The sequence below is a fragment of the Triplophysa rosa genome, unplaced genomic scaffold (genome assembly GCF_024868665.1).
Source record: "Triplophysa rosa unplaced genomic scaffold, Trosa_1v2 scaffold57_ERROPOS2633229, whole genome shotgun sequence".
Classification (NCBI taxonomy): Eukaryota; Metazoa; Chordata; class Actinopteri; order Cypriniformes; family Nemacheilidae; genus Triplophysa; species Triplophysa rosa.
In genome coordinates, this window is record NW_026634593.1 from 290 (window position 1) to 23830 (window position 23541).

Below are 23541 nucleotides of genomic sequence, written 5' to 3' on the forward strand. Positions count from 1 at the left end.
CAACTAAAACAATGCAAGAGTGGCTTATGGACAACTCTGTCTATGTCCTTGAGTGGCCCAGCTAGTACTTGAACCCAACTGAACATCTCTGTAGAAACCTGAAAATGTCTGTCTGCTGATGATCTCCATCCAACCTGACAGAGTTTGAGAGGATCTGAGGAGAAGAATGACAGAAAATTGCCAAATGCAGATGTGTAAAGCTTTTCACATCATACCCCAAAAACATTTGAGTCTGTAAAGGCGCTATAACCATTTTCTGAGTTGAGGGTATGAATACTTATGCTATGTACTTATTTTTGTTTTTTATTTTTAATAAATTTGCAAAGCTGTCAAAAATCAATTTTTTGTTTTGTCATTATTGTGCATGGAGTGTAGATTAATGTAAAAAATAATAATTTAAAGTAGTTTAAGATAAGACAGCAGCATAACAAAATGTGAATAAAATGAAGGGGGATGAATACTTTTGCAAGCCACTGTAGGGGTAGACCATTTTGGACACAGGGCTTGATGAACTGGTTGAGTTGTGTTTGATTAGGGATGGATCTAATCTACATAATCCTCATTTCTAATTTGTGCATCCTTGTTTCCTTTTTGTATAGCTCGCCTCCACCCCCTAAAGATGCAAGCCCCTGTTGACAATACCCAGCAAATGGAAAAGGGTTCTTAACAGAACAGGAAATAGGTTTTTTATTCATGTGCTCATTTATGAGGACTACCCTTACGTGACCATTCTGAAAGCAGCACTATGAAAAATCATGCTTCAAACAATGCTTTTAACTTTATATCGGTATTTAAGCCACAGCATGTTGATATAAGTTATTTTATTGAGGTATTAGTATGGTGAAAAGCTTTGGCATTTTTTTTCAGGGTAATTCAGGTTTGCATGAAATTGAAAATGACATTTACATGAAATTGAAAATTAAACAAACCCTTATTGCATTCGGCGTCAAAACATCTGCAGTTTAATTGTTTATTTACTTCTAAGCAAGAGTTTTGGCCGATTGATTACAATGACTACAAATATGGTTTCATTATAGTTGTGAGACAATAGTTCGTTTGTTGTTATATGGTTTTACCAAAAACACCAAAGTCAACATTTTTTGCAAGGGTTTTACATCAGTCTCAAAACACACTGTTGTTGTTCACGATGCTGCTGCGCATGCATTTCGATTGGCACGCTTTGTGAGCTAATTTACATATGAGAGAATTTATTGGCTGCTGCGTTTGTCACTCACAGTGGGAGGTGTGCAGCTGTGGAACATGCTGCTCGTAGCGCCCTTTTCTTTTGGCTCGGCTACTGTGTGCGATGGGAGAGCATAAGATTCAAGACATTATTTAAGATCTTCGTAAGATTCGTTCACGAAATGCGACTGACACGCAAACTGTGGACTATCTGCGCCATAAGTGTTTTGCTGATATTCTACAAGACGACAGAAATAGGCAGAAGTGAACGTGAGGAAGCTGTACTGGAAGGGTAAGAGGTTCAACTGTTGTTGTTAAAACAGCCAATAAAAGAGTCAATTACTACTGTTCATCTCAAGTGCATCACATTCTAATGTGAAGCTCTATCAACTAAGTGAATGTTTATATGTTGTTTATTTATTTTTATTCCATTTAATATATGATCCACGTTGTTCAGTTTGGAATTGGCCGTGTTAACGTTAATTGAATTAGGATGGATTCATTTTCGCTTTGTTTGAGCTGAATTGGTTATTTTACCCCCACTACTGCTACACCTTTTCCAAACCCTTTAACACATTTTTGGTTTTATTTATAGTAAAAAGCGTTTTAGCCGTAGTCTGATCCCGTAAAGATCTTCATGAAAGTTTGTTTGTTTGTTTAAATGCTTTAGTAATTTCTAGTCTGAACATTAGACACACACTGAAACCTTGTCTGTCAAGAAGGAAAGTCATAAAGAAAGTCCGTTTTTATATGATCTAATTTTTCTGTTTTAAATGAGGTAGATGTTTAAAAAAAATCAAATTTAGTTTCGAAACACAAGTGCTTTAAGTTTTTTTTTCATGGCAGACCTCAAGTTTTCTTTCAGGAACTAAAAATGTGGTCAAGTTTATACTTGTTCATATTTTGCTTTACTTTATAGAGGTAACGAAGAGATCTGTTTCACAACTGATTTTACGATATGTTCTTACTGAATATACTTTAATTCAGGGCTTAAAGAATTAGGGAAAACATACGGCTGTATTTGGGGTTTCGTTTTTTGTCTGTGTGGGTGCAGGAGTACGTGTTTGCATGCGTGTGTGTCAGTGAGAGGACAGCAGACAGTTTTGCTAATGTGAATGTGGTTTCCTTTTTTCTAGTGCAAACTCATTATGCATGCTTAAAAACAGAAGCGGAAAGCTCTCACAGCTGTGCATCTTTTGCTAGTCCTATTTGCTGTTGACTTTCAAATTGTTTTTGTCAAATATTTTTTGTCGTTCAGAGAAACTAAAGTAAACAAATTTTTGGTTTTTGGTCTGCAAATCATAAAAACAAAGAATGTTTTTTTATGGAAATATAGAGAATTGTACACTATTTAGCTCATATTAGTTTTGTGGTAATTCATCGCAAGACAAAAAAGGTTTTTGTTATCTTAAATCAAAATCTGGGAATTAAAAAACAGTCTATTTTCTTCACCTGGAGCTTTCACACTAGATGCAGAAAAGCGATGTGAATATGAAGCAACAAAATTAAAACAATGGATCCCTATATAAATGCTTTCACACAGTGCTCAAACATTCACTCGTCACTGCTTTTTTTAACCAGTTGATAACGTTTGCTCGGTGAAGAAACAAGCTGTCCTATTAGATCTGAGCTTTACATCACATGCCAGGGCCCGGTTGCATAAAGCACCTTAAGTGTAATTTTCCCTTAAGTGTGTCCTTAAGTATAATTTAAGTTTTACTTAAATTATTCTCCTATTGTCTTTGGTAAAGGAAAATCACCCCTTAAGTGTCATACTTAAGGGAAAAACTTAAGGTGCTTTATGCAAACGGGCCCAGGAGTCACTGCTATCACACAAACGATGCAGTGGCACTTAGGCTCTGAAACTGACTGTAAAGTCTACATCAGTACAGCAGTAAATGCACTGATGAAGAGTCAGGACGGGCTCTGAACAGGCAATGTATTACACTACTACCGGGCTGTTGAATGTCTCATTCTGATTGGCTGACAAACCCATTAGTTTCAGGTCTGTCAACCACATTATAAGTCCATATCTCTTTGCCAAGTGTAACTGAAATAGCTAATGGAAAAATTAGACTGTAGCCTACTGTCCACAACAGCACACAGATCCGACAACAAACAAAATGCCAGACAAGTAACCTAATATATGGATAGATCAGGAAAATTTGACAAACTGGTGACAGCTAGTGCTAGGCGGTTTGACCAAAAATCTGTTTTATGGTTTTTATGGATTCTGACGGTTTATCAACATTTTCCCCTGCCCTGACTGTTTTTAATGTGTAAATGTAAAAATATATGAATAAACCAAGTATTGAGTTGTACTCACCTAGGGATGTGCTGTGAGGAAATTTCCCACCTTTTATTATCAAAAAGTTTTATTAACATTATTACTTATTAACAAAAGGAATAGCATAATATATTTATGTACCCGCTCACACATATAAATAAAAACATCTGGATTTTCCCCTTACTCTAAAATTAATGCTTAGTTTGCGTTTCATTATTATTTTTAATGAAAACCTTCTAAACATAAATATCGTTGCTTATATTAAGCATAAACTAATATTAACAAACGTTCTCTTGCGCTTCCCATCGTCTTGTCAATCATTCAGTGTTTCACTGTTGTCACGTGACTTGCTGATCTGTGCTGCGGGCTGCAAATCGTGTTGTAAACAAATATGGAGCCAATAGACGGTTTCAAAGCAACAACATAAACAAACGTTACTGCGCATGCGCACTTTTGTGGCCCAAACTTAACTTCCGGTAGGCTACACATCAGCAAAGAACAGGGTTCCTGTAGATTTTTTCTGATAACAAGCAAAAGAAATAACAAGTAAATTACATTAGCTAGCAAGTTAAAAGTATGTGTCTAGCCAGTATTATTTTGGGTTGGTAGAAGAACCGTTACTTGGCTAAACTTACATGTGACAAAGTTACATGACCATTTAACAAATTGTAAATGATAAAAAATGATATACAATAAAATTCAACAAATTGTTTAACACAATTATTAATACAATAAAATATTATTATAAATTAATGTAAATAAAAAGGAAATAAAATATAAATAGTTATATTGTTAGCCACTAGCCAGACTGATCAACAAACACACCGGCTGTACAGAGCACATGCGCCTGACTTTATAAGCTTGCGTATGTATAAAGACAAGTCAGATTTTATAGCTGCACAACCCGCATTTGTATAGAGAAGATGCATCACGTGCCTGACTTTTTATCTGCTCACACTGTACAGAGCAGATCCGCCTACAGCTCGTACTGTATAAAGACGACGCACATTACTTTTGCGTTGCTTAACCACTCGTACCGGTCTGCTGGTTTTTTTTTCAATTCCAACCTGTAATTCAAACCGGTATACTGTTTGAACCGGTACACCGCCCAGCACTAGTGACAGCTGTATTAAACCATCCAGATGAACGAGATAAACGAAAGATGACAAAGGCGACAGCAAACGACATAAAACAATCAGAAGTAAACAGCTACACAGGCTTAAGGGTGAAACAAAGAAACACAACAATATCAAATGCAACAACACAATTTTTTTGCCAGAGATACATCTGTAGCTGCTGTTCATTTGTATAATGATCATACATCTCTCGGTATGCCTCCCTTCATTTCTCATTAAGGCATCATCGTCTTTTACTGACAGAACAGCAAACTGTTCTGAAAAAAAAAGTATAACAAAGGTATAGTTTGGTGACGCTGTGAATGAGCATGGAATGATGGGAATTGTTGTTGTCCTCACTGTCGGTACACGATCCGGGATGCCTGCACGATCCGTCCGCGCATGCGCATAATGACATAGTAGAAAACGTGCATGCGCAAATGATAATTCTGTTTTGCGACGATTTACGACACTGCACGATCTGTTCCACGCTTGCGCACCTTTGCACCGCGACTTTCACTTCTGTCCACCTCTGGTCTCATGTCACTTGTGTGTGCAAACTATGCGTTCTTTCAAGTCATTTCCACCCAGACTTGTTTGTAGTTCTTTCTTCATGTAAGTGCAGATAGTCTAGGCAGAAATGCATATTATGTTCCTTATTGTCTTCTGTAAACACCATTGAAGGGATTATTGTCCTCATTTAGATTATATAGATAGATATATTAGCCTATATAGACCCATACTAATACAAAATTACTCAATTTAAAGTTAACTAATATTAGCACTGCAGCTTTTAATAAAAAAATGATATTTGGGTAAAACGTCTGACTTTAAAACTGCAATGCTCATGCTGCACAGAGAGACACGTGTAAAATTGTAATTTTAAAAGGGAAGACGTGCCTGATTTATAATTGCGCAGCTCGCAAGTGACGTCACAGACCACCTAATCGATTATGAAATTCGTTGACAACTATTTTCATCATCGATTATTATCAATTTTATCGACTAGTTGTTGCAGCCCTATTTGAATGACAAATATCTCACTTTTCATGCCACAAAAAATAATGATTTCCTTGGCCAACCGTCCCTCCCACGTTTGGGAGAGACTATTGTCAGCTACTTCTAATATGACATACCTGAATCAACTCATCAGCCTTGGTGTGTTTATTAGAGAGTCATCCACAACATTTTGGGAGAAGGTTAATGAGTTCAGTTGTGCATACTTTTCCCATTTCTGATTTAGTTATAAGCAAAAGATCTAATTAGACTTTTTATCAGATTAATCGAAAAAATAATCGTCTAACTAATCGATTATCAAAATAATCGTTAGTTGGAGCCCTAGATTATACTGTATGCGAGACCACCACGGCACCAAATTACCACCAGTCCTTTTTCTAAGGGTCTGTGCGTCAAGGTTTCTGTTTTTTACTAAACGTATCAAGAACTTCAGTATTATTGCATCCCTACTAGCATCTATGGCAAGAAAATGTGTTCATGGTAAAGAATTTATCTTGTAAATAAACATCAATTTAAGTTGCGCTCTGTCCTATGAAAGGTGTAAAGATGTGCTACTATATCACACCCTCTGTTTTTGAACAGGAACTTTGATCTGAGTGCTATTAGGCTGATGGTCATTGGCGATCTGAATGACTCCAGAGCAGGATGGAAAATTAATTTCACTCTTGTGAACAAAATAAGGTGAGTGATTTCCACTGTAATAATGTTTCGTATGCTATTCAAAAATGCATTTTTTTTATTAGTGTAGTGAGTAAACGTTTTTAAAAAGAGTGAATACCCTACATTAGGTTACACAAATAAGTCATTTTTAGCCATGTATTAATAGCTAATATCCCTGTTGAACGAGCGAATTCAGTCTGTACAAACTGACGAGAGAAAGTAAATTCAGCATCCACAAGTTCTGTTTTGTTTAGGTCACTGTTTACATGACAGTGCAACACTGTAGCTATTTAGTCACACCGGCGAATCCATCATGGCGAACAAAATGAATCGCAGATGACATTTTAAATACAGGTTAAAGTTTTAATCCACGATTTGTTAATCTTTGTTTCATTTTAAGAGGTGCAACAGAACTCGAATTAAAATAAAACTCTAGCTCTAGATTAGCTCTAAACTCTGTTTACTTTAATCCTTGTTGGTGCCACCCAGGCCTAGTCTTGTGAACACACAATACAGTTTGAATTAGTTCTCTTTTTTGTAAAGTCTCATTTTAAATCGTGCCATGAATACAAAAACTGAGGGGGCACAAAAAGATCTGAGGGGAAAAGGCCTCCCTGCAAGCCAAGTTTACATCACCGTTAACATCTGTGAATTTTGTTAAATCAACTACCCTATTTAAAGAAATATCTTCAAAGTAAAAGATGTGCAGATGCATGTGTGTCAGTATCATGATAGTGCCGCTGTAATTTTTAGTATTATTATTTTATTGTTATTCTTTTTTTTATTCTGAAGTACATTTCAGTAGAAGACCACAATGGCTGTGTTCAGACAGGTGTTTCTAACTCGAATCTGAAAAAAAGTTTGTTCTTCTTTCCGCATTGCACTGTGAGCTTCACATTTCCTATCTGTTGACTGATTGAGTAAACAAAGCGTGTGCTTTCAAACCCAGTACACACGTTGAAAATACCATAACGGTGTCAAGATCCAAACTCTCTCATTGGCTTTCATTTGTTTCAGTTGTCATTTGTTGATTTTGTTTGTTGGTTTCAGCGCTGTGTTTTCTCTCTTATGTCTTGAGGCCTTATTTACTGACCTTGTTTATTACCCCATCTGTCCTTGTTGTTTACCCTCCTGATTTCCTTCCTTTATATTGCCCTTGTGTGCTTTGTGTTATGCCGTTCATGAGTTCTGCATCACCTCCCGCCTGACAGTTAGTTGCTTTCCTTTCTGATTGATTTCATCACATTCTGGTTTTCAGTGCATTTCCGTTTTTTATTTTTCGTTTTGTTCTCTTTACTGATTTAGTTATGAATTCTTTTTTATTTCACGCCCAGGGTTCTGTATGAGCTTGACAAACTCCTCTGACAACAGGTGCCATGTTGAGTTAAATGTTAAGGGGCAAGATCAAACAAAGTTACATTAACAGTATCGGCATTTAAAGGGATAGTCCACCCAAAAATGATAATTCTGTCATAAATTACTCATTCTCAAGTTGTTTCAAACCTTAAAGGTGAGTAAATGGTGACAGAATTTTCATTTTTTGGTAGAGTATCCATTTAAAAGATGACGATGAAAACAATGTAGTGACTGACAACATACTGATTATCATGTTTCCTTATTTTTATTATGTTTACTACTTTTTTCCATTTAGAGCACACTGAAGCTAAATTTAAAAGATTATGGCAAACTGGGGTCCAGGGACCCCCAGTGGCCTCCAGAATGTTCTTAGGGGTCCCCATAAAATTTTTGAGAAACAAAAACGCCAAAAGTTCTACTGAAGATTGTTACCGTTTCATGTCTACAAACAATATGTTGTCTTTATAATATCACACTTACTATACCAGTTAAATGCTTCATTACAAAAATGTATCTGTATTTTAGAAAGAGGGTTTCTCGAAAAAAGCTTAATCATATTTGGGGGTCCTTGGCATGAAAAAGTTTGAAAACCCCTGGTCTGGCAGATGTGGGGAGTGCCCTCTAGTGGACATGAAGGGCACTCCAGCTGGTGACTGACAGCTGATTACAGTTTTTCTTATTTTAATACTTTGAATTAATTTTATTTAACACATTAGGTTCTTTTAATAGAATTTGTGCATAAGTGAATAATGTAATTTGTCTATTATAATAACATGATTATAACCTACAACATTTCAGTATTTGCCTGTAAACGGTCCCTTTCACTTGTTTTATCAAATCGAAAGGAAGGAAATTCTTCGCTTCTTGGATGCAGAGAGAGATGTGTCTATTATCAAGAGCAATTACAAACCAGGCGATACCATCCACTACGTTCTGGAAAGACGTCGAACATTTAATGTGTCTCACACTCTGCACAGTTTACTTCCTGAAGTATCGCCTCTGAAGAACAAAAAGTTCAAAACATGTGCCGTGGTGGGAAACTCAGGCATTCTCCTCCAGAGCGGATGTGGAAAAGAAATAGACAGCCATGATTTTGTTATCAGGTAGGCTAATATATTTTTTCTGTGGTCTGATCCTTACCTTCAGTTTTTTTGGAACAAGGATTAAAGCATGCAGAAGCTTCACATGCCTTATACAAAAGTTCACCCAGAAATACATGTTAGATAGGCATTATGGTCTCTACCAATATGTGGGGTGGGAGCGTGCCACATGAGAAAGGAATTCAGTTCCAAAAGGTTGGGATCCAGTTCTTTATTGTATTTCAGTATTTGCCGAGAAGAACACGTGAGCTAGCTTCAGTCCCATTCATTCTGACTCTGATATTTGCTTTCCTTTTTTTCTCAAACAGATGTAATCTCGCCCCTCTAGAGCCATTTTCCGATGATGTGGGTTTAAAGTCAGACTTCACTACCATGAACCCCTCTGTTGTCCAGCGGGTGTACGGAGGCCTGCACAACAAAACAGCGCAGGAAGCTTTCGTTCAACGTTTACAGCAGCTCAACGACAGTGTGCTCTGGATCCCTGCTTTCATGGTGAAGGGCAGCGAGAGGCACGTGAATGGTGTGAATGAGCTCATTCTTAAACACAAGCTGAAAGTGCGCACAGCCTATCCTTCACTTCGACTTATCCATGCTGTACGAGGGTGAGTAATAAAATTAAGTAGAAAGGTTACATTTTAATGAAACTTAATTTTCTTTGCCTGCTATGAGTAGGGTTAGCATCAGCTTTTTCTTTTGAAAATTGTTGTACCAGTACTACAGTATTAGGAGCTGTACTTTAGAATCTGCAGCTTACACATTTATTGCACCTCTCAATGTATTTACAGCTGATGGTTATTAAGGTAGCATTGTGACCCTTTTGTGGGTTTGAGACTTTGAGCGACAATGGCGAAATCGTTTTATCAACCTTTGTGGGAAGCCACCAAGAACAGAGCACAATAATGCATTTAAAACATACAGTTTGAGGAGGTCATAAGTGTGGTGGTGTTGAGTAACATTGCTGTGCTTCTTCACACACAATGTTAGTTTTGGGTAATACACTGAACATACAAACATATGATGGGTCCCAAGGATCGTTGTATAAAGAATAGGAATGGTCACAGCACTGATCCTTGAGGAACCCCAGTGACTATGTGATGTAATTAAGACTGCTTTCTCCATGATATCCTGATGGATCTACAAACTAATGTTGTGGAGTTCTTATGATCCTCAATGAAGAGAGGGTTGATTAGACAGTCCAATAATTAACTGACAGTTAGTTTGATAATTGTGAAATTGAGGGAATAAATAATAGAATTGATGTGTATCATATGGTCAAGGGTGAGAATATAGAACAATGGTCATATTAGTTAATGTGTGTGTGTATATATATATATATACCTGAGTTCTAAAAGCATAATAACTTTTTTGGACATGTAAAATAATGGAAAGATAGTGCTTTTGATTTAAAATAATTTTATCCGCTCCACTGAAATGATGCTCAAATATATGTTAATTGACAAATTGAAATTTGAGAATATTGAACGCAGAATATTTAAGCCACCAAAAGAGTTATTAAATTGTTGTAACGTGGAGTACCAAATTCATAAAAATGTATGTTTGTTTTCTAGATTCTGGCTCACAAACAAAATAAATATCAAAAGACCAAGTACTGGATTATTGATGTACACCATGGCTACACGTTTCTGTGATGAAATTCACCTCTATGGGTTCTGGCCTTTTCCCAAAGACAGTAACGGAAATACTGTTAAATATCATTACTACGACACACTGAAATATCGCTATTTCTCCAGCGCAGGACCCCACCGCATGCCACTGGAGTTCAAGACTCTGAAAACTTTGCACAACAAAGGAGCACTGAAACTGACCATGTCTAAATGTGCACAACCTTGACTCGACCATAACTGTTCTCACAACACAGAGAAAATAAAACAAACTTTCACAACATCATCTTAAAACTTGCATTGACGAATGGGGAAGTAGAATGTGAGTGAATAATTGTGATGAAAATGTTCATCTTGTTTCTGTGTTATAAAACAGGTTTTTCCTTTAAACTACTGATATTTCTATAATGAAAAGCTGATTTATATGTTTTAAGCATATTTTTTAACTTAAAAGTGCAATATTTTACAAATTCAATCAGTGATTGTTTTTGCAGGGATTTGATACATATTTTATCATCTCAGTTTGAGAATGTTTTATACACATGGCCTAAAAATAATGTTGTGTGTGTGAAAGATTTTTGTTTGTTGTATGTAGAATTTTAGTATGTAAATTTTTATATTTTGTAAATCATTTATACAGTTCACTCTCAGATTGAACATTTTCAAAGTCACTGGTATACTTTTCATACTTGCATGCTCAAAAAGGATGTGTTAAGTACTTAAGAATTAATCATTTTAACACTAGTCGTTTTGAGTTGATTTTGTGTTAAATAAATAAAAGGGACAGCACAGGGTTGAGTTTAAAGTAACACAGTGTTGTCCTTAACTAGACACAGAGATGTGGTCAGTTAAGAACAGACTGCTTTAAGAGTGTATGTGATCTCAAGTGAACTTTCATTGTGAATTTCTATGAATCAGTCTTCATTTTTATGTGTGAATGAAATGTGCGAGTAAGTGTGTTTAATTTAAAACTTCCTAAAGCACTGTACTATGTATAGAAATATACGTATATTCCTGTGGTGTTTATTTATATTACGAGTCATTGCGGTCACAAAACAAGTTTTCAACTTTGTGGTGTTTGTAAATAGATTTTTATACTATTTTGCTATTATTATTATATTGTCATCTTTAAAGTTTAATTTCTTAATGCCAAATTTCTGTGTCAAAAGTTGATTCAAACAAACCTGCTATTGGAATTGTAGAGAATGGAGAACCTATTTGTATAATTACATTCTTGTTGATTTAAACTCAACTTTGGAATTTGGGTCTTTATTTACACTTTTCTTATTTGGACCAAGCTTGTCATCCAAAACTTTAAGGAAAATGGAAGTCTCTCTTTACCATTATCAAATTCAAGGATTTAAATCAGACATTCTTAGGTCAGTAGATATGCTTGGTTATATCACCAACATGAGTTTATGTGGTAATATTAGAAGCATTACAAGGTAAGCTTTACTAGTAGACAAGGTATACCAATGGTAGTGCAGCAACTTTACATTTGAGTGTGTCTTAATGAAATACGCTTAATGAATGCATAACAAATGTTCTTTGTAATGACTGTTTGATGTATTAATGTAGGTTTTGATTAAACATTGCTATGCTTATTTTATTGCAAACAGTTTGGGCTCCATCTCCTCGATGCTTTCTTCAAAAAGAGGGGTTTAATAGTCAAGTTTATTGATATAGTGCTTTTTACAATGTTGCATTGTTTTAAAACAGCATTACATAGAAAAGAAAACACAATGTCAATGGTAGTGGAACTTAGTAAACGTTGAAAATTGAAAATGAAAATTCTGTCACCATTCACTCACCCTCTTGTCTTTTCATGTTACGCAGAACACAAAAGAAGATAGTCTGAAGAAAGTTGGTAACTGAACAGCACTGGCCCCCATTCACTTCTATTGTATGGACAGAAAACCTATGCAAGTGAATGCCAGTTCACATCATTCTTTAAAATATCTTCTGTTGTGTTCTGCGGAAGAAAGAAAGTCATACAGGTTTTTAATGACAAGAGTGTGAGTAAATGACAGAATTTTTATTTTTGGGTGAACTATCACTAAGTTTACATTTGTTTAAAACAGTTTACGTAAATTTGGTTGAGTCTGATTTTGTGACCAATATCAGACAACAGAGGAATGTTAAGGCATGGGCATAATGTAACTGAGTGCAGCTATAACTTCAAACTGTGGCAACAGAAAAAAAGGAAATAAGAAATATATACAAAGTAGTGTAATACCGTTTAACCTTTAAATAGTGTCAAGAACTCCATCTTTCCTAAACAGTCAGTCCACAGGCTCTCGCAGGAGGTTAACACGAGGTGGTCAAACCTGAGCTGGCATAAGTTACCTCGGGATGGGTATCTCGAGGTGGAGGGAGGCAGAAAGAGACCAATTAGCGTACTGTTAATTATAAAGGGAAGTATAAAGCGAAGGAAATCAGAACTCAAACAAGAAACAGGAGGAGAAATAGAGAAGACAATGAGCAGAACAGATGAAAGTCATAAAGCAAACGAGAGACAGGAGAGAGCGAAGACAATGATCAAAACCAGGTGAGAAGAATGAAACAATAACGAGGAGATTAAAGGGGTAACGAGGGGGCGGGGTCACACCACAATTACTAGAAAGCTGTCAACCAGCTGAGTGGGCATGGCATGAACTGGGTGGCCAGGAGAGGGCAAAGGACGAGGGAATGGGGGAAGCTGCAGATGACTCGGTGGCCGGCCCATGCCGGTCTCCTCCCCCACAGACCCTTTTCTCTTCACCTAAATGATTTTTTTAAAAATAAAAAACATTACACATTTAATTGCGCCGCAAAAATGACCAGTAAGGCTTAATTTACACCTACATTCGTTTTTACATTAACACATAACTGTCACTCAAACAGTCAGATTAATTTTGTTTAAATTAAAATGCATTATACAACCAAAGTAATATACTGTAAAGCAACAACAATACTTTCAGTGTAAAAATAATAGTGAGACAATAATAATTATTTTAGGTAATTTGTACAAAACATAGGCTAAATATCCAGTAAATATGCAATAAAAAATACAAACCTCAGCTGGAGTTCGGTTCGCTTTTGCCCGCAGCAGTGATCTCTTTACAAACTGTTTTTCACTTCCTCTGATTTCGCTTTTCAATGTTAAAGTTCACATATCTAAATCGTAAACGTTCCTCTTTTTTTTCTTCTATATTATGAATAAAGAAGCATACATTTACATTTCAATTACGATAATAAACAATACATTGTAACATAATTAACAAGTAAATAGGTTGGAAAAAAAGAAAATGAAAACGAAACAAGACAACATCAACATAAAGAATTGTTCAATAAAGATAAAAAATTATAATAATTTTGCACAGTGACTTAACAAAATATATTAAAAAATAAGTACAGGTCTAAAGTTGTATGAGCTTTAGTGTTTTTAGAGTATGAAAGAGCCCGAATGTACAGTTCAGTTTCATTTTTAAAAGCAATAAATGAAGGCTTTTGATGAGAGAATTTGCATCGATGGATATGAAATTTAGCAAGTAACAGTAGAAGATTGACAATAAAATATTCTTTCTTTTTTGTATTACTTATTGCAAAGAAACCAAACAATATATCTTTAAACAACAGAGAAAAATTAAAAAGCAGATTATGACTAACAAACCAAAAAACTGGACAATCCCAAAAGAGATGAAGTGCAGTCTCATTAGGAGCACCACAAAAAGAACAGCCTGTCTCTATATCTTTTCAAAAATTTTGGGATTTACAAAAGTATGCTTTGGCTGGGTAAAATCTATGTAATAATTTAAATGATATTTCCCTCACCTTATTAGTTATTATATATTTAAAAGGCAATGTCCAAACTTTTTTCCAATCAATACTGTCAACAAAGTTTCCCCAATATAATACGACATATGGAACAGTAACAAGTTCTTTTTGGAAAAGAGATCTAATTTTAAACTTTTTTGACGAATGTTGGGACAAGAAACATATTTTTCCTACTGGGGTTTCAAAAGGATCTAAGGGGATTGGTAATGTGTAAGGCGACTTGGCAGTCTCCCTTAAAAGCATAACTGCACCTTTTGGAATGGCATCCATAACAATTGAAAATTCTCTAGGTGTTACTGGAAAATTATATTTACCCAAAAATTCTGTATAATTTAAAATAAAACCTTCTGAATTGAGTAGTTGAGAGACAGTTAGAATATTTTTTTGAAACCAATTGTTCAAGAATAAAGACTTATTTTTATACAATATTGCGGTTGTTCCAAATAAAATACCGGTGAGGGGAGAAGTTGTGTTTAAAGATTAAAGACCATGCGAGAAGTGCTTGTTTATGAAATTTTGCTAAATTGTAGTGGATTCTGGCAATATTATAGTTACAGATCAATAAAAAAGGTAGTCCACCCAATTTGGAGAAGTAATAGTTTGGGATAAAATTCCATACTGAATTAGGATTACATAGAAACTGTCTAATCCAATTAAATTTGAAAGTATTGTTGAGAGATGAAAAGTCTAAAAAATTTAACCCTCATACTCATTTGTATTCGTTATTACTGATTTCTTGACATAGTGAATCTTGTTTTTCCAAATAAAATTGAAGAGTATTTTGTCAACTGACCTACACGTTTCATTGTCTACATACAATGAGAGAGCAGCATATGTAAATCTTGAAATGCCTTCAGCCTTAGCAAGTAGAATTCTGCCTCTCAGCGTAAGGTCTCTCTGTAACCACATATTAAATCTTTTTTGGGCCTTTTCTTTAACAGGTTTGAAATGTTGTGTACACCTAATATCTTGATCTTTTGTGATCACAAATGCTAAGTATGTCACTTCAGATTTAACTGGAATATTATAAATACACGAGTTCTCACAATCTTTAATAGCCATTAATTCACATTTACTTAGGTTTAAGTTGAGCCCTGAGGCTACAGAAAATAGCTTTACATGCTCAACTGCTAAAGGAATTTGGGAAGCGTCTCTTAAAAACAAGGTGGTGTCATCTGCCAACTGACTAATTATAATTTGCCTGTCCGCTATATTAATACCTTGAATACCACTTTCAATTATAGATGACGATAGCAACTGCACAGAGAGAAGGAATAAGTACGGAGAAATAGGACATCCTTGCCTAACTCCACTAGATAAATCAAATCTTGGTGAAGTGCCATTCTTTAATTTGATTGAGCAATTACAGCTATTGAAAAGTGTTTTGATTACTTTGCAGAACATATCTCCAAAACCAAATTTTTTTAATGATTTAAAAATAAATTGGTGTTCTAGTGAATCGAAAGCCTTGTAGAAATCTAAAAAGAGAATAAAACTATTTTCATGTATCAATTCTGAATAATCTAATAAATCATTAACTAGTCTTATATTGTTGACAATATGTCTTTTTTTCATGAAACCTGATTGTATCAAATCTATTATAGAATCTAAAACAGATTTTAATCTTTTGGAGAAAATAAGGGCAAGGACTTTATAGTCATTGTTGAGTAAGCATATAAGGCGCCAGTTATCGATCAAAAGTAAGTCTTTCTTAGGTTTTGGTATAAGAGTAATTAAGCCTTGAGTGAGTGTTGGGGGAAGAGATTCATTCTGCATACCTTCTATATAGACCTTAAGTAAAAAAGGAGAAAGTTCTTCAGAAAACAATTTGTAGAACTCTGCAGTTAGCCCATCAGTTCCAGGTGATTTATTGGCTTTAAGCTCCAAAATGGAATTATTTACCTCCAATAAAGTTATTTCACCGTCGCAAAAATGTCTATCGCTAGTTGAGATAGTTTTATAGTTTTTAACAGAATCAAAAAAAGCACAGGCAGATTTTTCAGAGTAATTGGATTGATATACAGGTGCTGGTCATATAATTAGAATATCATCAAAAAGTTGATTTATTTCACTAATTCCATTCAAAAAGTGAAATTTGTATATTATATTCATTCATTATACACAGACTGATATATTTCAAATGTTTATTTCTTTTAATTTGATGATTATAACTGACAACTAATGAAAATCTGTAACGATGACACTGAGGCAGAGTTAGAATCCATGTGCGGTAGTTTATTTGATGAGTAACATAAAAAGAGTTGAGTAGACAGGCAAAGCGTCAATACCAAGATGACTGTTCGACGTACAACAAACATGAGGATAATCCAAAGGCAAAGTTGATTAAGCAGGCAGTGAGTCAAATCCAGAAATATCAGTCCAACCATGCAACCAAAACAAAGGGGTAATCCAGGTAATCAGAGAATAGATATCCAGGCAGAATCATACACAAAACAGGCAGAGAATACAGGGATACGCTTGGTAAGGCAGATATACTGGCAATACTTCGCAATGAGGTCCCATGTGGTATCAGACTAAATAGTCACCAAACAGGAAGTGAATACAGAGGCAGCAGAGGGGTGGAACGGGGTCAGTACTCTGGTGACAGCTCCCTCTGCTGGCTGGGCATTACAGAATCCCCCTCCCTATGAGCGACTCCTGGAGTTCGACGAGGACGTCCTCGTGGTCGTGGTGCTGGGCAATCGGGTCTGGCTCAATGAAAGTCCTCGATAAGGGAAGGGTCCAGAATATCGCGGGTGTTCACCCATGATCTCTCCTCGGGTCCATAACCCTCCCAGTCCACCAAATATTGGATCTGACCCCCTCATCGTCTCGAGTCCAGCAACTCTTTCACCTGATAGGCGGGGGCCCCCGTCTATATCTAATGGTGGTGGTGGTTCTGGGGCTTCATGGCCGGGGTCAGCATCCAGGTGGACCGGTTTCAAGAGGGAGACATGAAAGGAGGGAGAAATACGGTAGTTAGTAGGAAGCGCCAATTTGTATGTGACCTCATTAATTCTCTCAAGAATTTTAAATGGACCAACATACCTTGGACTAAGCTTCTTGCTGGGTAGTCGAAGTTTGATGTCCCTCGTCGAGAGCCAGACCCGTTGTCCTGGTTGATAGGGAGGATGTGGGTGACGCCGCTTGTTGGCCTGAAGTTCTTGTCTCCTTACGGCTCGCTGCAGACGGACGTGCGCACTGTCCCACACCCTCTCACTACGAAGAATCCAATCGTCCACAGATGGTACTGAAGAGGGTTCGCCAGACCACGGGAATAAGGGAGGTTGAAATCCTAGGACACATTGGAAGGGGGTGATGCCAGTTGAAGAGTGGGTAAGGGAATTCTGAGCGTACTCAGCCCACGGGAGAAACTCTGACCATCTATGTTGCTCTCGACTGCAATAAGTTCTTAGATATCTGCCAATCTCCTGATTCAGACGTTCTACTTGGCCATTGGCTTGAGGGTGATATCCTGAAGTAAGGCTCACATTGATATCGAGCTGTTTGCAAAAAGCTCTCCAGACTTGAGAAGTAAATTGAGTTCCCCGATCGCTGACGATGTCTTCTGGAAGACCATAAACTCTGAATACATTATGGAATAAAGCTTGAGCTGTTTCCATGGCGGTGGGTAATCTTTTTAATGGTACAAGGCGGCAGGACTTTGAGAAGCGATCAATGATTACTAGAATAGTAGTAAAGTTCTCTGATGGGGGAAGATCGGTGACAAAGTCTATGGACAGATGAGACCATGGGCGTTGAGGAATGGGTAAAGGTTGTAGAAGGCCTGAAGGTAGTTCCTTAGGGGTTTTAGACTGGGCACAGACTTCACATGACTTCACGTAGGTTGTAATCTCTTTTGTCATTGCTGGCCACCAAAAGGAATTTTGGACTAGTTTGATGGTACGGGAAATTCCAGGGTGACCGGCACTGAGAGATGTGTGGGTCCACTGCATGATACGTTGTCGTAAACATTGAGGCACATAGTGTTTGTTGGGGGGGCATTGGGCAGGGGTAGGTTCATTCTGCTGTTCACGTTGTAACTCCTCCATAATGTCCCAGGATATCGGAGCTAAGATGACAGATGGAGGAAGGATAGGTTCTGATGTATGGTGTTTGTGAATGGAATCATATTGCCTGGACAGAGCATCTGCTTTGCTGTTCTTGCTGCCTGGTCTGTACGTTACGGTGAATTGGAAACGACTGAAGAACAATGACCACCTGGCTTGGCGTGGATTTAAACGTTTAGCACTCTTCACGTATTCTAGGTTCTTGTGATCTGTGATGACTTGGAATGGGTGGGTGGCTCCCTCTAGCCAGTGTCTCCATACTTCCATAGCAACCTTCATCGAGAGTAGTTCCTTGTTTCCTACATCATAATTTTGCTCTGCCATGGTTAATTTTCTTGAGTAGAAGGCGCAGGGATGCAATTTTCCTGGTTGGTCATGTCTTTGGGACAGTACTGCTCCAACTCCACAATCAGAAGCGTCTACTTCGATGATAAATGGTAGATTCGGATCTGGATGTTTCAGAATGGGAGCAGTTGTGAACCTCTCCTTGAGAGTGATGAATGCATTCTTGGCCTCCATAGTCCATCTTAGTTTCGAAGGTTTACCTTTCAGTAGAGAGGTGAGAGGAGAAGCCACAGTGCTGTATTTGCGAATGAACCGTCTGTAGAAGTTTGCGAAACCTAGGAATCTTTGTAATTCTTTCACTGTTGGTGGTTGAGGCCATTCTGTGACAGCGCAGATTTTGTCGTTATTCATCTTAACTCCTTGGTGACTTATTTGGTAGCCCAGGAACGAGGTTTGACTAACATGAAACTCACATTTTTCTGCCTTTACGTAAAGTTTATTTTCTAGGAGACGTGAAAGAACGGTTCTGACATGGTTGAAATGTTCAGCTTCAGTCTTGGAGTATATGAGTATATCATCAATGTAGGCTACTACAAATTGGTTGAGTAGATCTTTGAAAATTTCATTGATGAATGATTGGAATACAGCTGGGGCATTGGCTAGTCCGTAGGGCATGACTTGGTATTCGTAATGACCTTGGGTAGTGATAAAAGCTGTTCCCTTTCTGTCGGTCTCTCGACGTTGTGTCGAACCGACAGATGGGGTTCGTCCCTGAGAACCAATCGTTTCCGACTACTTAGAAAAGGCCAATGAAAATTGGCAAATGAAATTTGCATGCCGGACTCCGCCCCGGACATCCGGGTATAAAAGGGAGACGGCGTGCATCATTCATTCACCTTTTGTTCTTCGGAGCCTTCGGTTATGAAGATCTTCTCTTGCTGCTTAGCAAAAACTCTACATTGCCGGTTCTACGACGTGGTGCAGCGGACTGTCCCTTCCTGCAGCGACTTCCCCTGGGCGTCTCGGCGGTTCCAGAGGTGTTCGAGCCTGCAGACGGTGACTCACCGTCTGCGTTCTAAAAAGAGTTAAATTTCTCCAGCGTGGCATGTCCCGCTGTTCTCTTGGGTGCGGTGTCCTCATCGAGGATGGGGACAAACACGATGTCTGTGTCAGGTGTTTGGGGGTCCAACACGCTGAGACAGCCTTCGTGGACTCATCTTGCCCGCACTGCGGGCAGATGGTCATAGAGACGTTGCGGTCACGGGTGGCTGTTTTCTCCCGAGAATCAGCCACCACCTCGCATGCTTCCCGGGCTGTGACGAGGATGGCTAAGGCCATTCCGTTCACCAAAGCGAGCGGCGAGGGTGATATGGGGATTTCTGCGAGCGCTAATCCGTCAGCCAAGTGCTCGCGGACCGCTTGCACCCAGTCTCGCTCACCTCATTGTACCCTAGCTGGCGGTGCCACACTGTCAGCGTCCTCCTTCACGCAGTCGGACACGATGCGTGATGAGGATGAGATGTCCATCGCAGCATCTGAGAGCGAATTGCTGGCATCCGATCCCGACGACTCGCTGCAGCTCCCCCCTAGGGGGGGACGAGCTCAGGAGGAGGCGGATCATGTCGAGATGTCGGCCATGCTTTCCCGGGCCGCCGTGTGCATTGGGTTGAGTGTACTCCGGTGCCTCTCCCCCAGCGCTCACGGTTGGATACGTGGTTCTTGGGCTCTGAGCGCGACTCCAAGCCGCGCCCAACCCCGGTTCCATTTTTCCCGGAAGTGCATGCCTAAGGCCATCAAACGTAACGTGTAACTTAGTTGACACGCGCCGGACGGCTAGTTATGGACGCTGCGCGCCGACGCCCCCAAATTTTTCCCAGGTCGCCCGGCGGTGCCGAAACGAAGGGGAGAGCGCCCGCGATCGAACGGAAGCGTCATGGGGCGGCGGCGACTCTTGGGCAGAACCACGAGGGGGCGACTCGACGTACGGTCCCAGCCTAAGCCACGCGTGCCAATCAGGTTGCGACCGGGCCTCCCGAAGAGAGCCTGAACATCCCCCTTGCAGCCTACGGGCCGGCTCCAGACCCCGACGTATACGAGAAGCCTACGCGTGCCCCTTGTAACCTATTTTTGGCGGGGCTTCCCGCTGGCCACGCCTCCATCCACAGAACGCCTACGCATCCCCCTTGCAGCCTAAACTTGAGGGAGGCCTGCCCGACGCCCCCGTAGCCTGCCCGAAGACCCGGACGCCACCCGGTGCCCCGGGGGACCCCGTCTCGGAGCTGACTGCCTCATTTGAGCCCAGCGGCTGTGTGACACATGCTTAAACAGCCCAAAGCCCTTTTCTTTGACTTTCGAGTCGAACGTGCACATAAAAGCGCGGTGTGCATCTACACCATGTTTTCTCACATCTGCGATTCACTGGAAGGGCCAAAAATTAGGTAGACAGAGTAAGACCCCTGTCAGTGGTCTCGTTTGCTTTGGCAATGATTTATCCAGCTTAAACCAACAGTAGAGTGTANTGTGTATAGACTCCCTGGTCCCTACACTCATTTTCTGAAAGAGTTCGCAGACTTCTTATCGGACCTATTGGTTAACGTTGATAAAGTAGGCCTACTAATTGTCAGAGATTTTAATATCCACGTAGATAATGCTAACGATGCATTAGCAGTGGCGTTTACAGAGCTACTACACTCTTTTGGAGTAACACAACACATCAATGGACCCACTCATCGATTTAATCATACACTAGACTTCATTATATCTCACGGAGCCGATCTAACCAATATAGATATTATACCTCAAAGCGACGATGTCACCGATCACTATCTTATAACATGTAGACTGCGCACTGCAGAAATCAGTCGTTTAACTCGTTATCGACAGGGTAGAACAATTACCTCGACTACTAAAGACAGTTTCGCAAAGAGCTTGCCAGATCTGACTCCTTTAATAACCATACCAATAAATACAGAATCGCTCGATGACATGACCAGCAAATTGGGCACTATTTTCTCTAATACATTAGAAGCTGTCGCACCTATGAAGTCAAAAAAGATTAGAATGAGAAAAACGCAGCACCATGGTACAATAGCACCACTCGCGCCCTTAAAAGAGAAACACGTAAACTGGAGCGCAAATGGAAACAAACCCAATTAGAGGTCTTTAAAATTGTGTGGAAAGAGAGTGCAAACTGTTATAAAAAGGCACTAAAAGCAGCAAAGGCTGAGCACCTCCGTAACCTCATAGAAACTAACAAAAACAATCCCAGGTTTTTATTTAGTACAGTTGCTAAATTAACAAATAAACAGACTTCACCTGACCTGGGTATTCCGCCGCACCTTGGTAGCAATGATTTCATGATTTTTTTACAGATAAAATCGAAAACATACGAGACAAAATAGTAAAAACTCAACCTCCAAGTCTGTCCTATAAATTAGTACCAACCATCGCCCCAAAAGAAAGGCTACAGTGTTTTTCACCTATAAAACAGGAAGATTTAATTAAACTTATTGCAACATCTAAACCTACAACTTGCTTATTAGACCCCATACTAACTAAATTATTAAAAGAGTTATTACCCGTTGCAATTGAGCCCATTTATAACATTATCAACTCGTCAATTAATCTAGGCCATGTCCCAGGACCCTTTAAACTGGCCGTCATTAAGCCTCTTATCAAGAAACCAAACTTAGACCCCAATGAACTAGGAAACTATAGACCGATTTCAAATCTCCCTTACCTGTCTAAAATACTAGAAAAAGTAGTGTCCACTCAGTTGTGCTCTTTCTTACAAAATAATGACATACACGAAAAATTTCAGTCAGGCTTTAGACCGCATCATAGTACTGAAACTGCGCTCGTTAAAATTACAAACGACCTGCTTATAGCATCAGATAAAGGTAACATCTCACTCCTAGTCCTGCTTGACCTTAGTGCTGCGTTCGATACTGTAGACCATAAAATACTTCTAGATCGCTTACACAATTATACCGGTATTCAGGGACAGGCACTACAATGGTTCAGATCTTACTTATCAGACAGACATCAATTTGTCCATTTAAATGGGGAATCATCAAATCTAACGCAAGTAAATTATGGATTACCTCAGGGATCGGTTTTAGGACCCTTGCTATTCTCCATATACATGCTGCCCCTTGGAAACATTATTAGAAAACATGGAATTAGCTTCCACTGTTATGCAGATGATACTCAGCTATATATCTCATCAAGACCAGATGATTCCTTCCAACTATCCAAATTGGCAGAGTGCATCGACGATATAAAGCATTGGATGACTTGTAATTTACTTCTTTTAAATTCTAATAAAACAGAAATATTACTTATCGGACCAAAGACACGTGAGCAGAATATTTCGGATTATAACCTGCAAATTGAAGGCTGCAGTGTTACTCATCATAGTATTGAGCAGCATTCACTAATACATAGCTAATGAACAGCAGCTACGCTAATTATTCTCTTTCTGTTTCTGCCCTCGCCTCGGGATGCCCATCCCGAGGTAGGGAGAGATTCCGCCAGGCCCAGATGAACGTCATATGCTCCATCCCCAACTAGAGATTACGCCAGCTACATCGGAAAATCCCGTGCCATCCTCTTGCGAGAGCCTGCGGACTGACTGACCATCCCAGCTCCATCCAAGGCAATTCCATCACCACCCAAGAGAAAAGGCACCATCTGGCCGGCCCAGCTCAGACAATTCCACCACGAGACAAAGACGGACTACTTGTCACATTAATGCTAAATTTACAATACTTGGTATTTAATGCTAAATTACATCACACGAACGTTTGAAGTTATGCTGCACTCAGTGACTTTGATATGAGGTATGCTGGGTGGGTGTTTGTAGGGCAGTGGGGGGGGCTTTGCTTGGTTGTGGTTGCGGGGCGTTTCATTTGTTGGGACTGTGTGGGTCTGGGTCTTGGTTGGTCCTTGTTTTGTGGTCGATGTCGGACCAACAGAGGAATAAATGTTAAATTATGCCATTACTATTTTTCCCTGGTTGTTCTCTGTTGT

General features: G+C 38.9%; 1 protein-coding gene across 1 annotated transcript; it reads left to right on the forward strand.

The window, feature by feature from the left end:
- The first annotated feature begins 1226 nt into the window (after window positions 1–1226).
- st8sia4 (ST8 alpha-N-acetyl-neuraminide alpha-2,8-sialyltransferase 4) lies at window positions 1227–11949 on the forward strand. The gene is made up of 5 exons (XM_057328605.1): window positions 1227–1474; window positions 6184–6282; window positions 8463–8720; window positions 9026–9319; window positions 10286–11949. The coding sequence occupies exons 1-5, from the start codon at window positions 1365–1367 to the stop codon at window positions 10566–10568; spliced, it is 1044 nt and encodes a 347-aa protein (XP_057184588.1). The 5' UTR covers window positions 1227–1364; the 3' UTR covers window positions 10569–11949.
- Window positions 11950–23541: the final 11592 nt, after the last annotated feature.

What these genes read in the sequence shown, in the direction of transcription:
- st8sia4 (XM_057328605.1), top strand. Translation starts at nt 1,365, where the DNA reads ATGCGACTGACACGCAAACTGTGGACTATCTGCGCCATAAGTGTTTTG. An exon ending in AGCCATGATTTTGTTATCAG is followed by an intron (nt 8,721 to 9,025) that starts GTAGGCTAATAT and finishes TTTCTCAAACAG; the next exon opens with ATGTAATCTCGCCCCTCTAG. An exon ending in CTTATCCATGCTGTACGAGG is followed by an intron (nt 9,320 to 10,285) that starts GTGAGTAATAAA and finishes TTTGTTTTCTAG; the next exon opens with ATTCTGGCTCACAAACAAAA.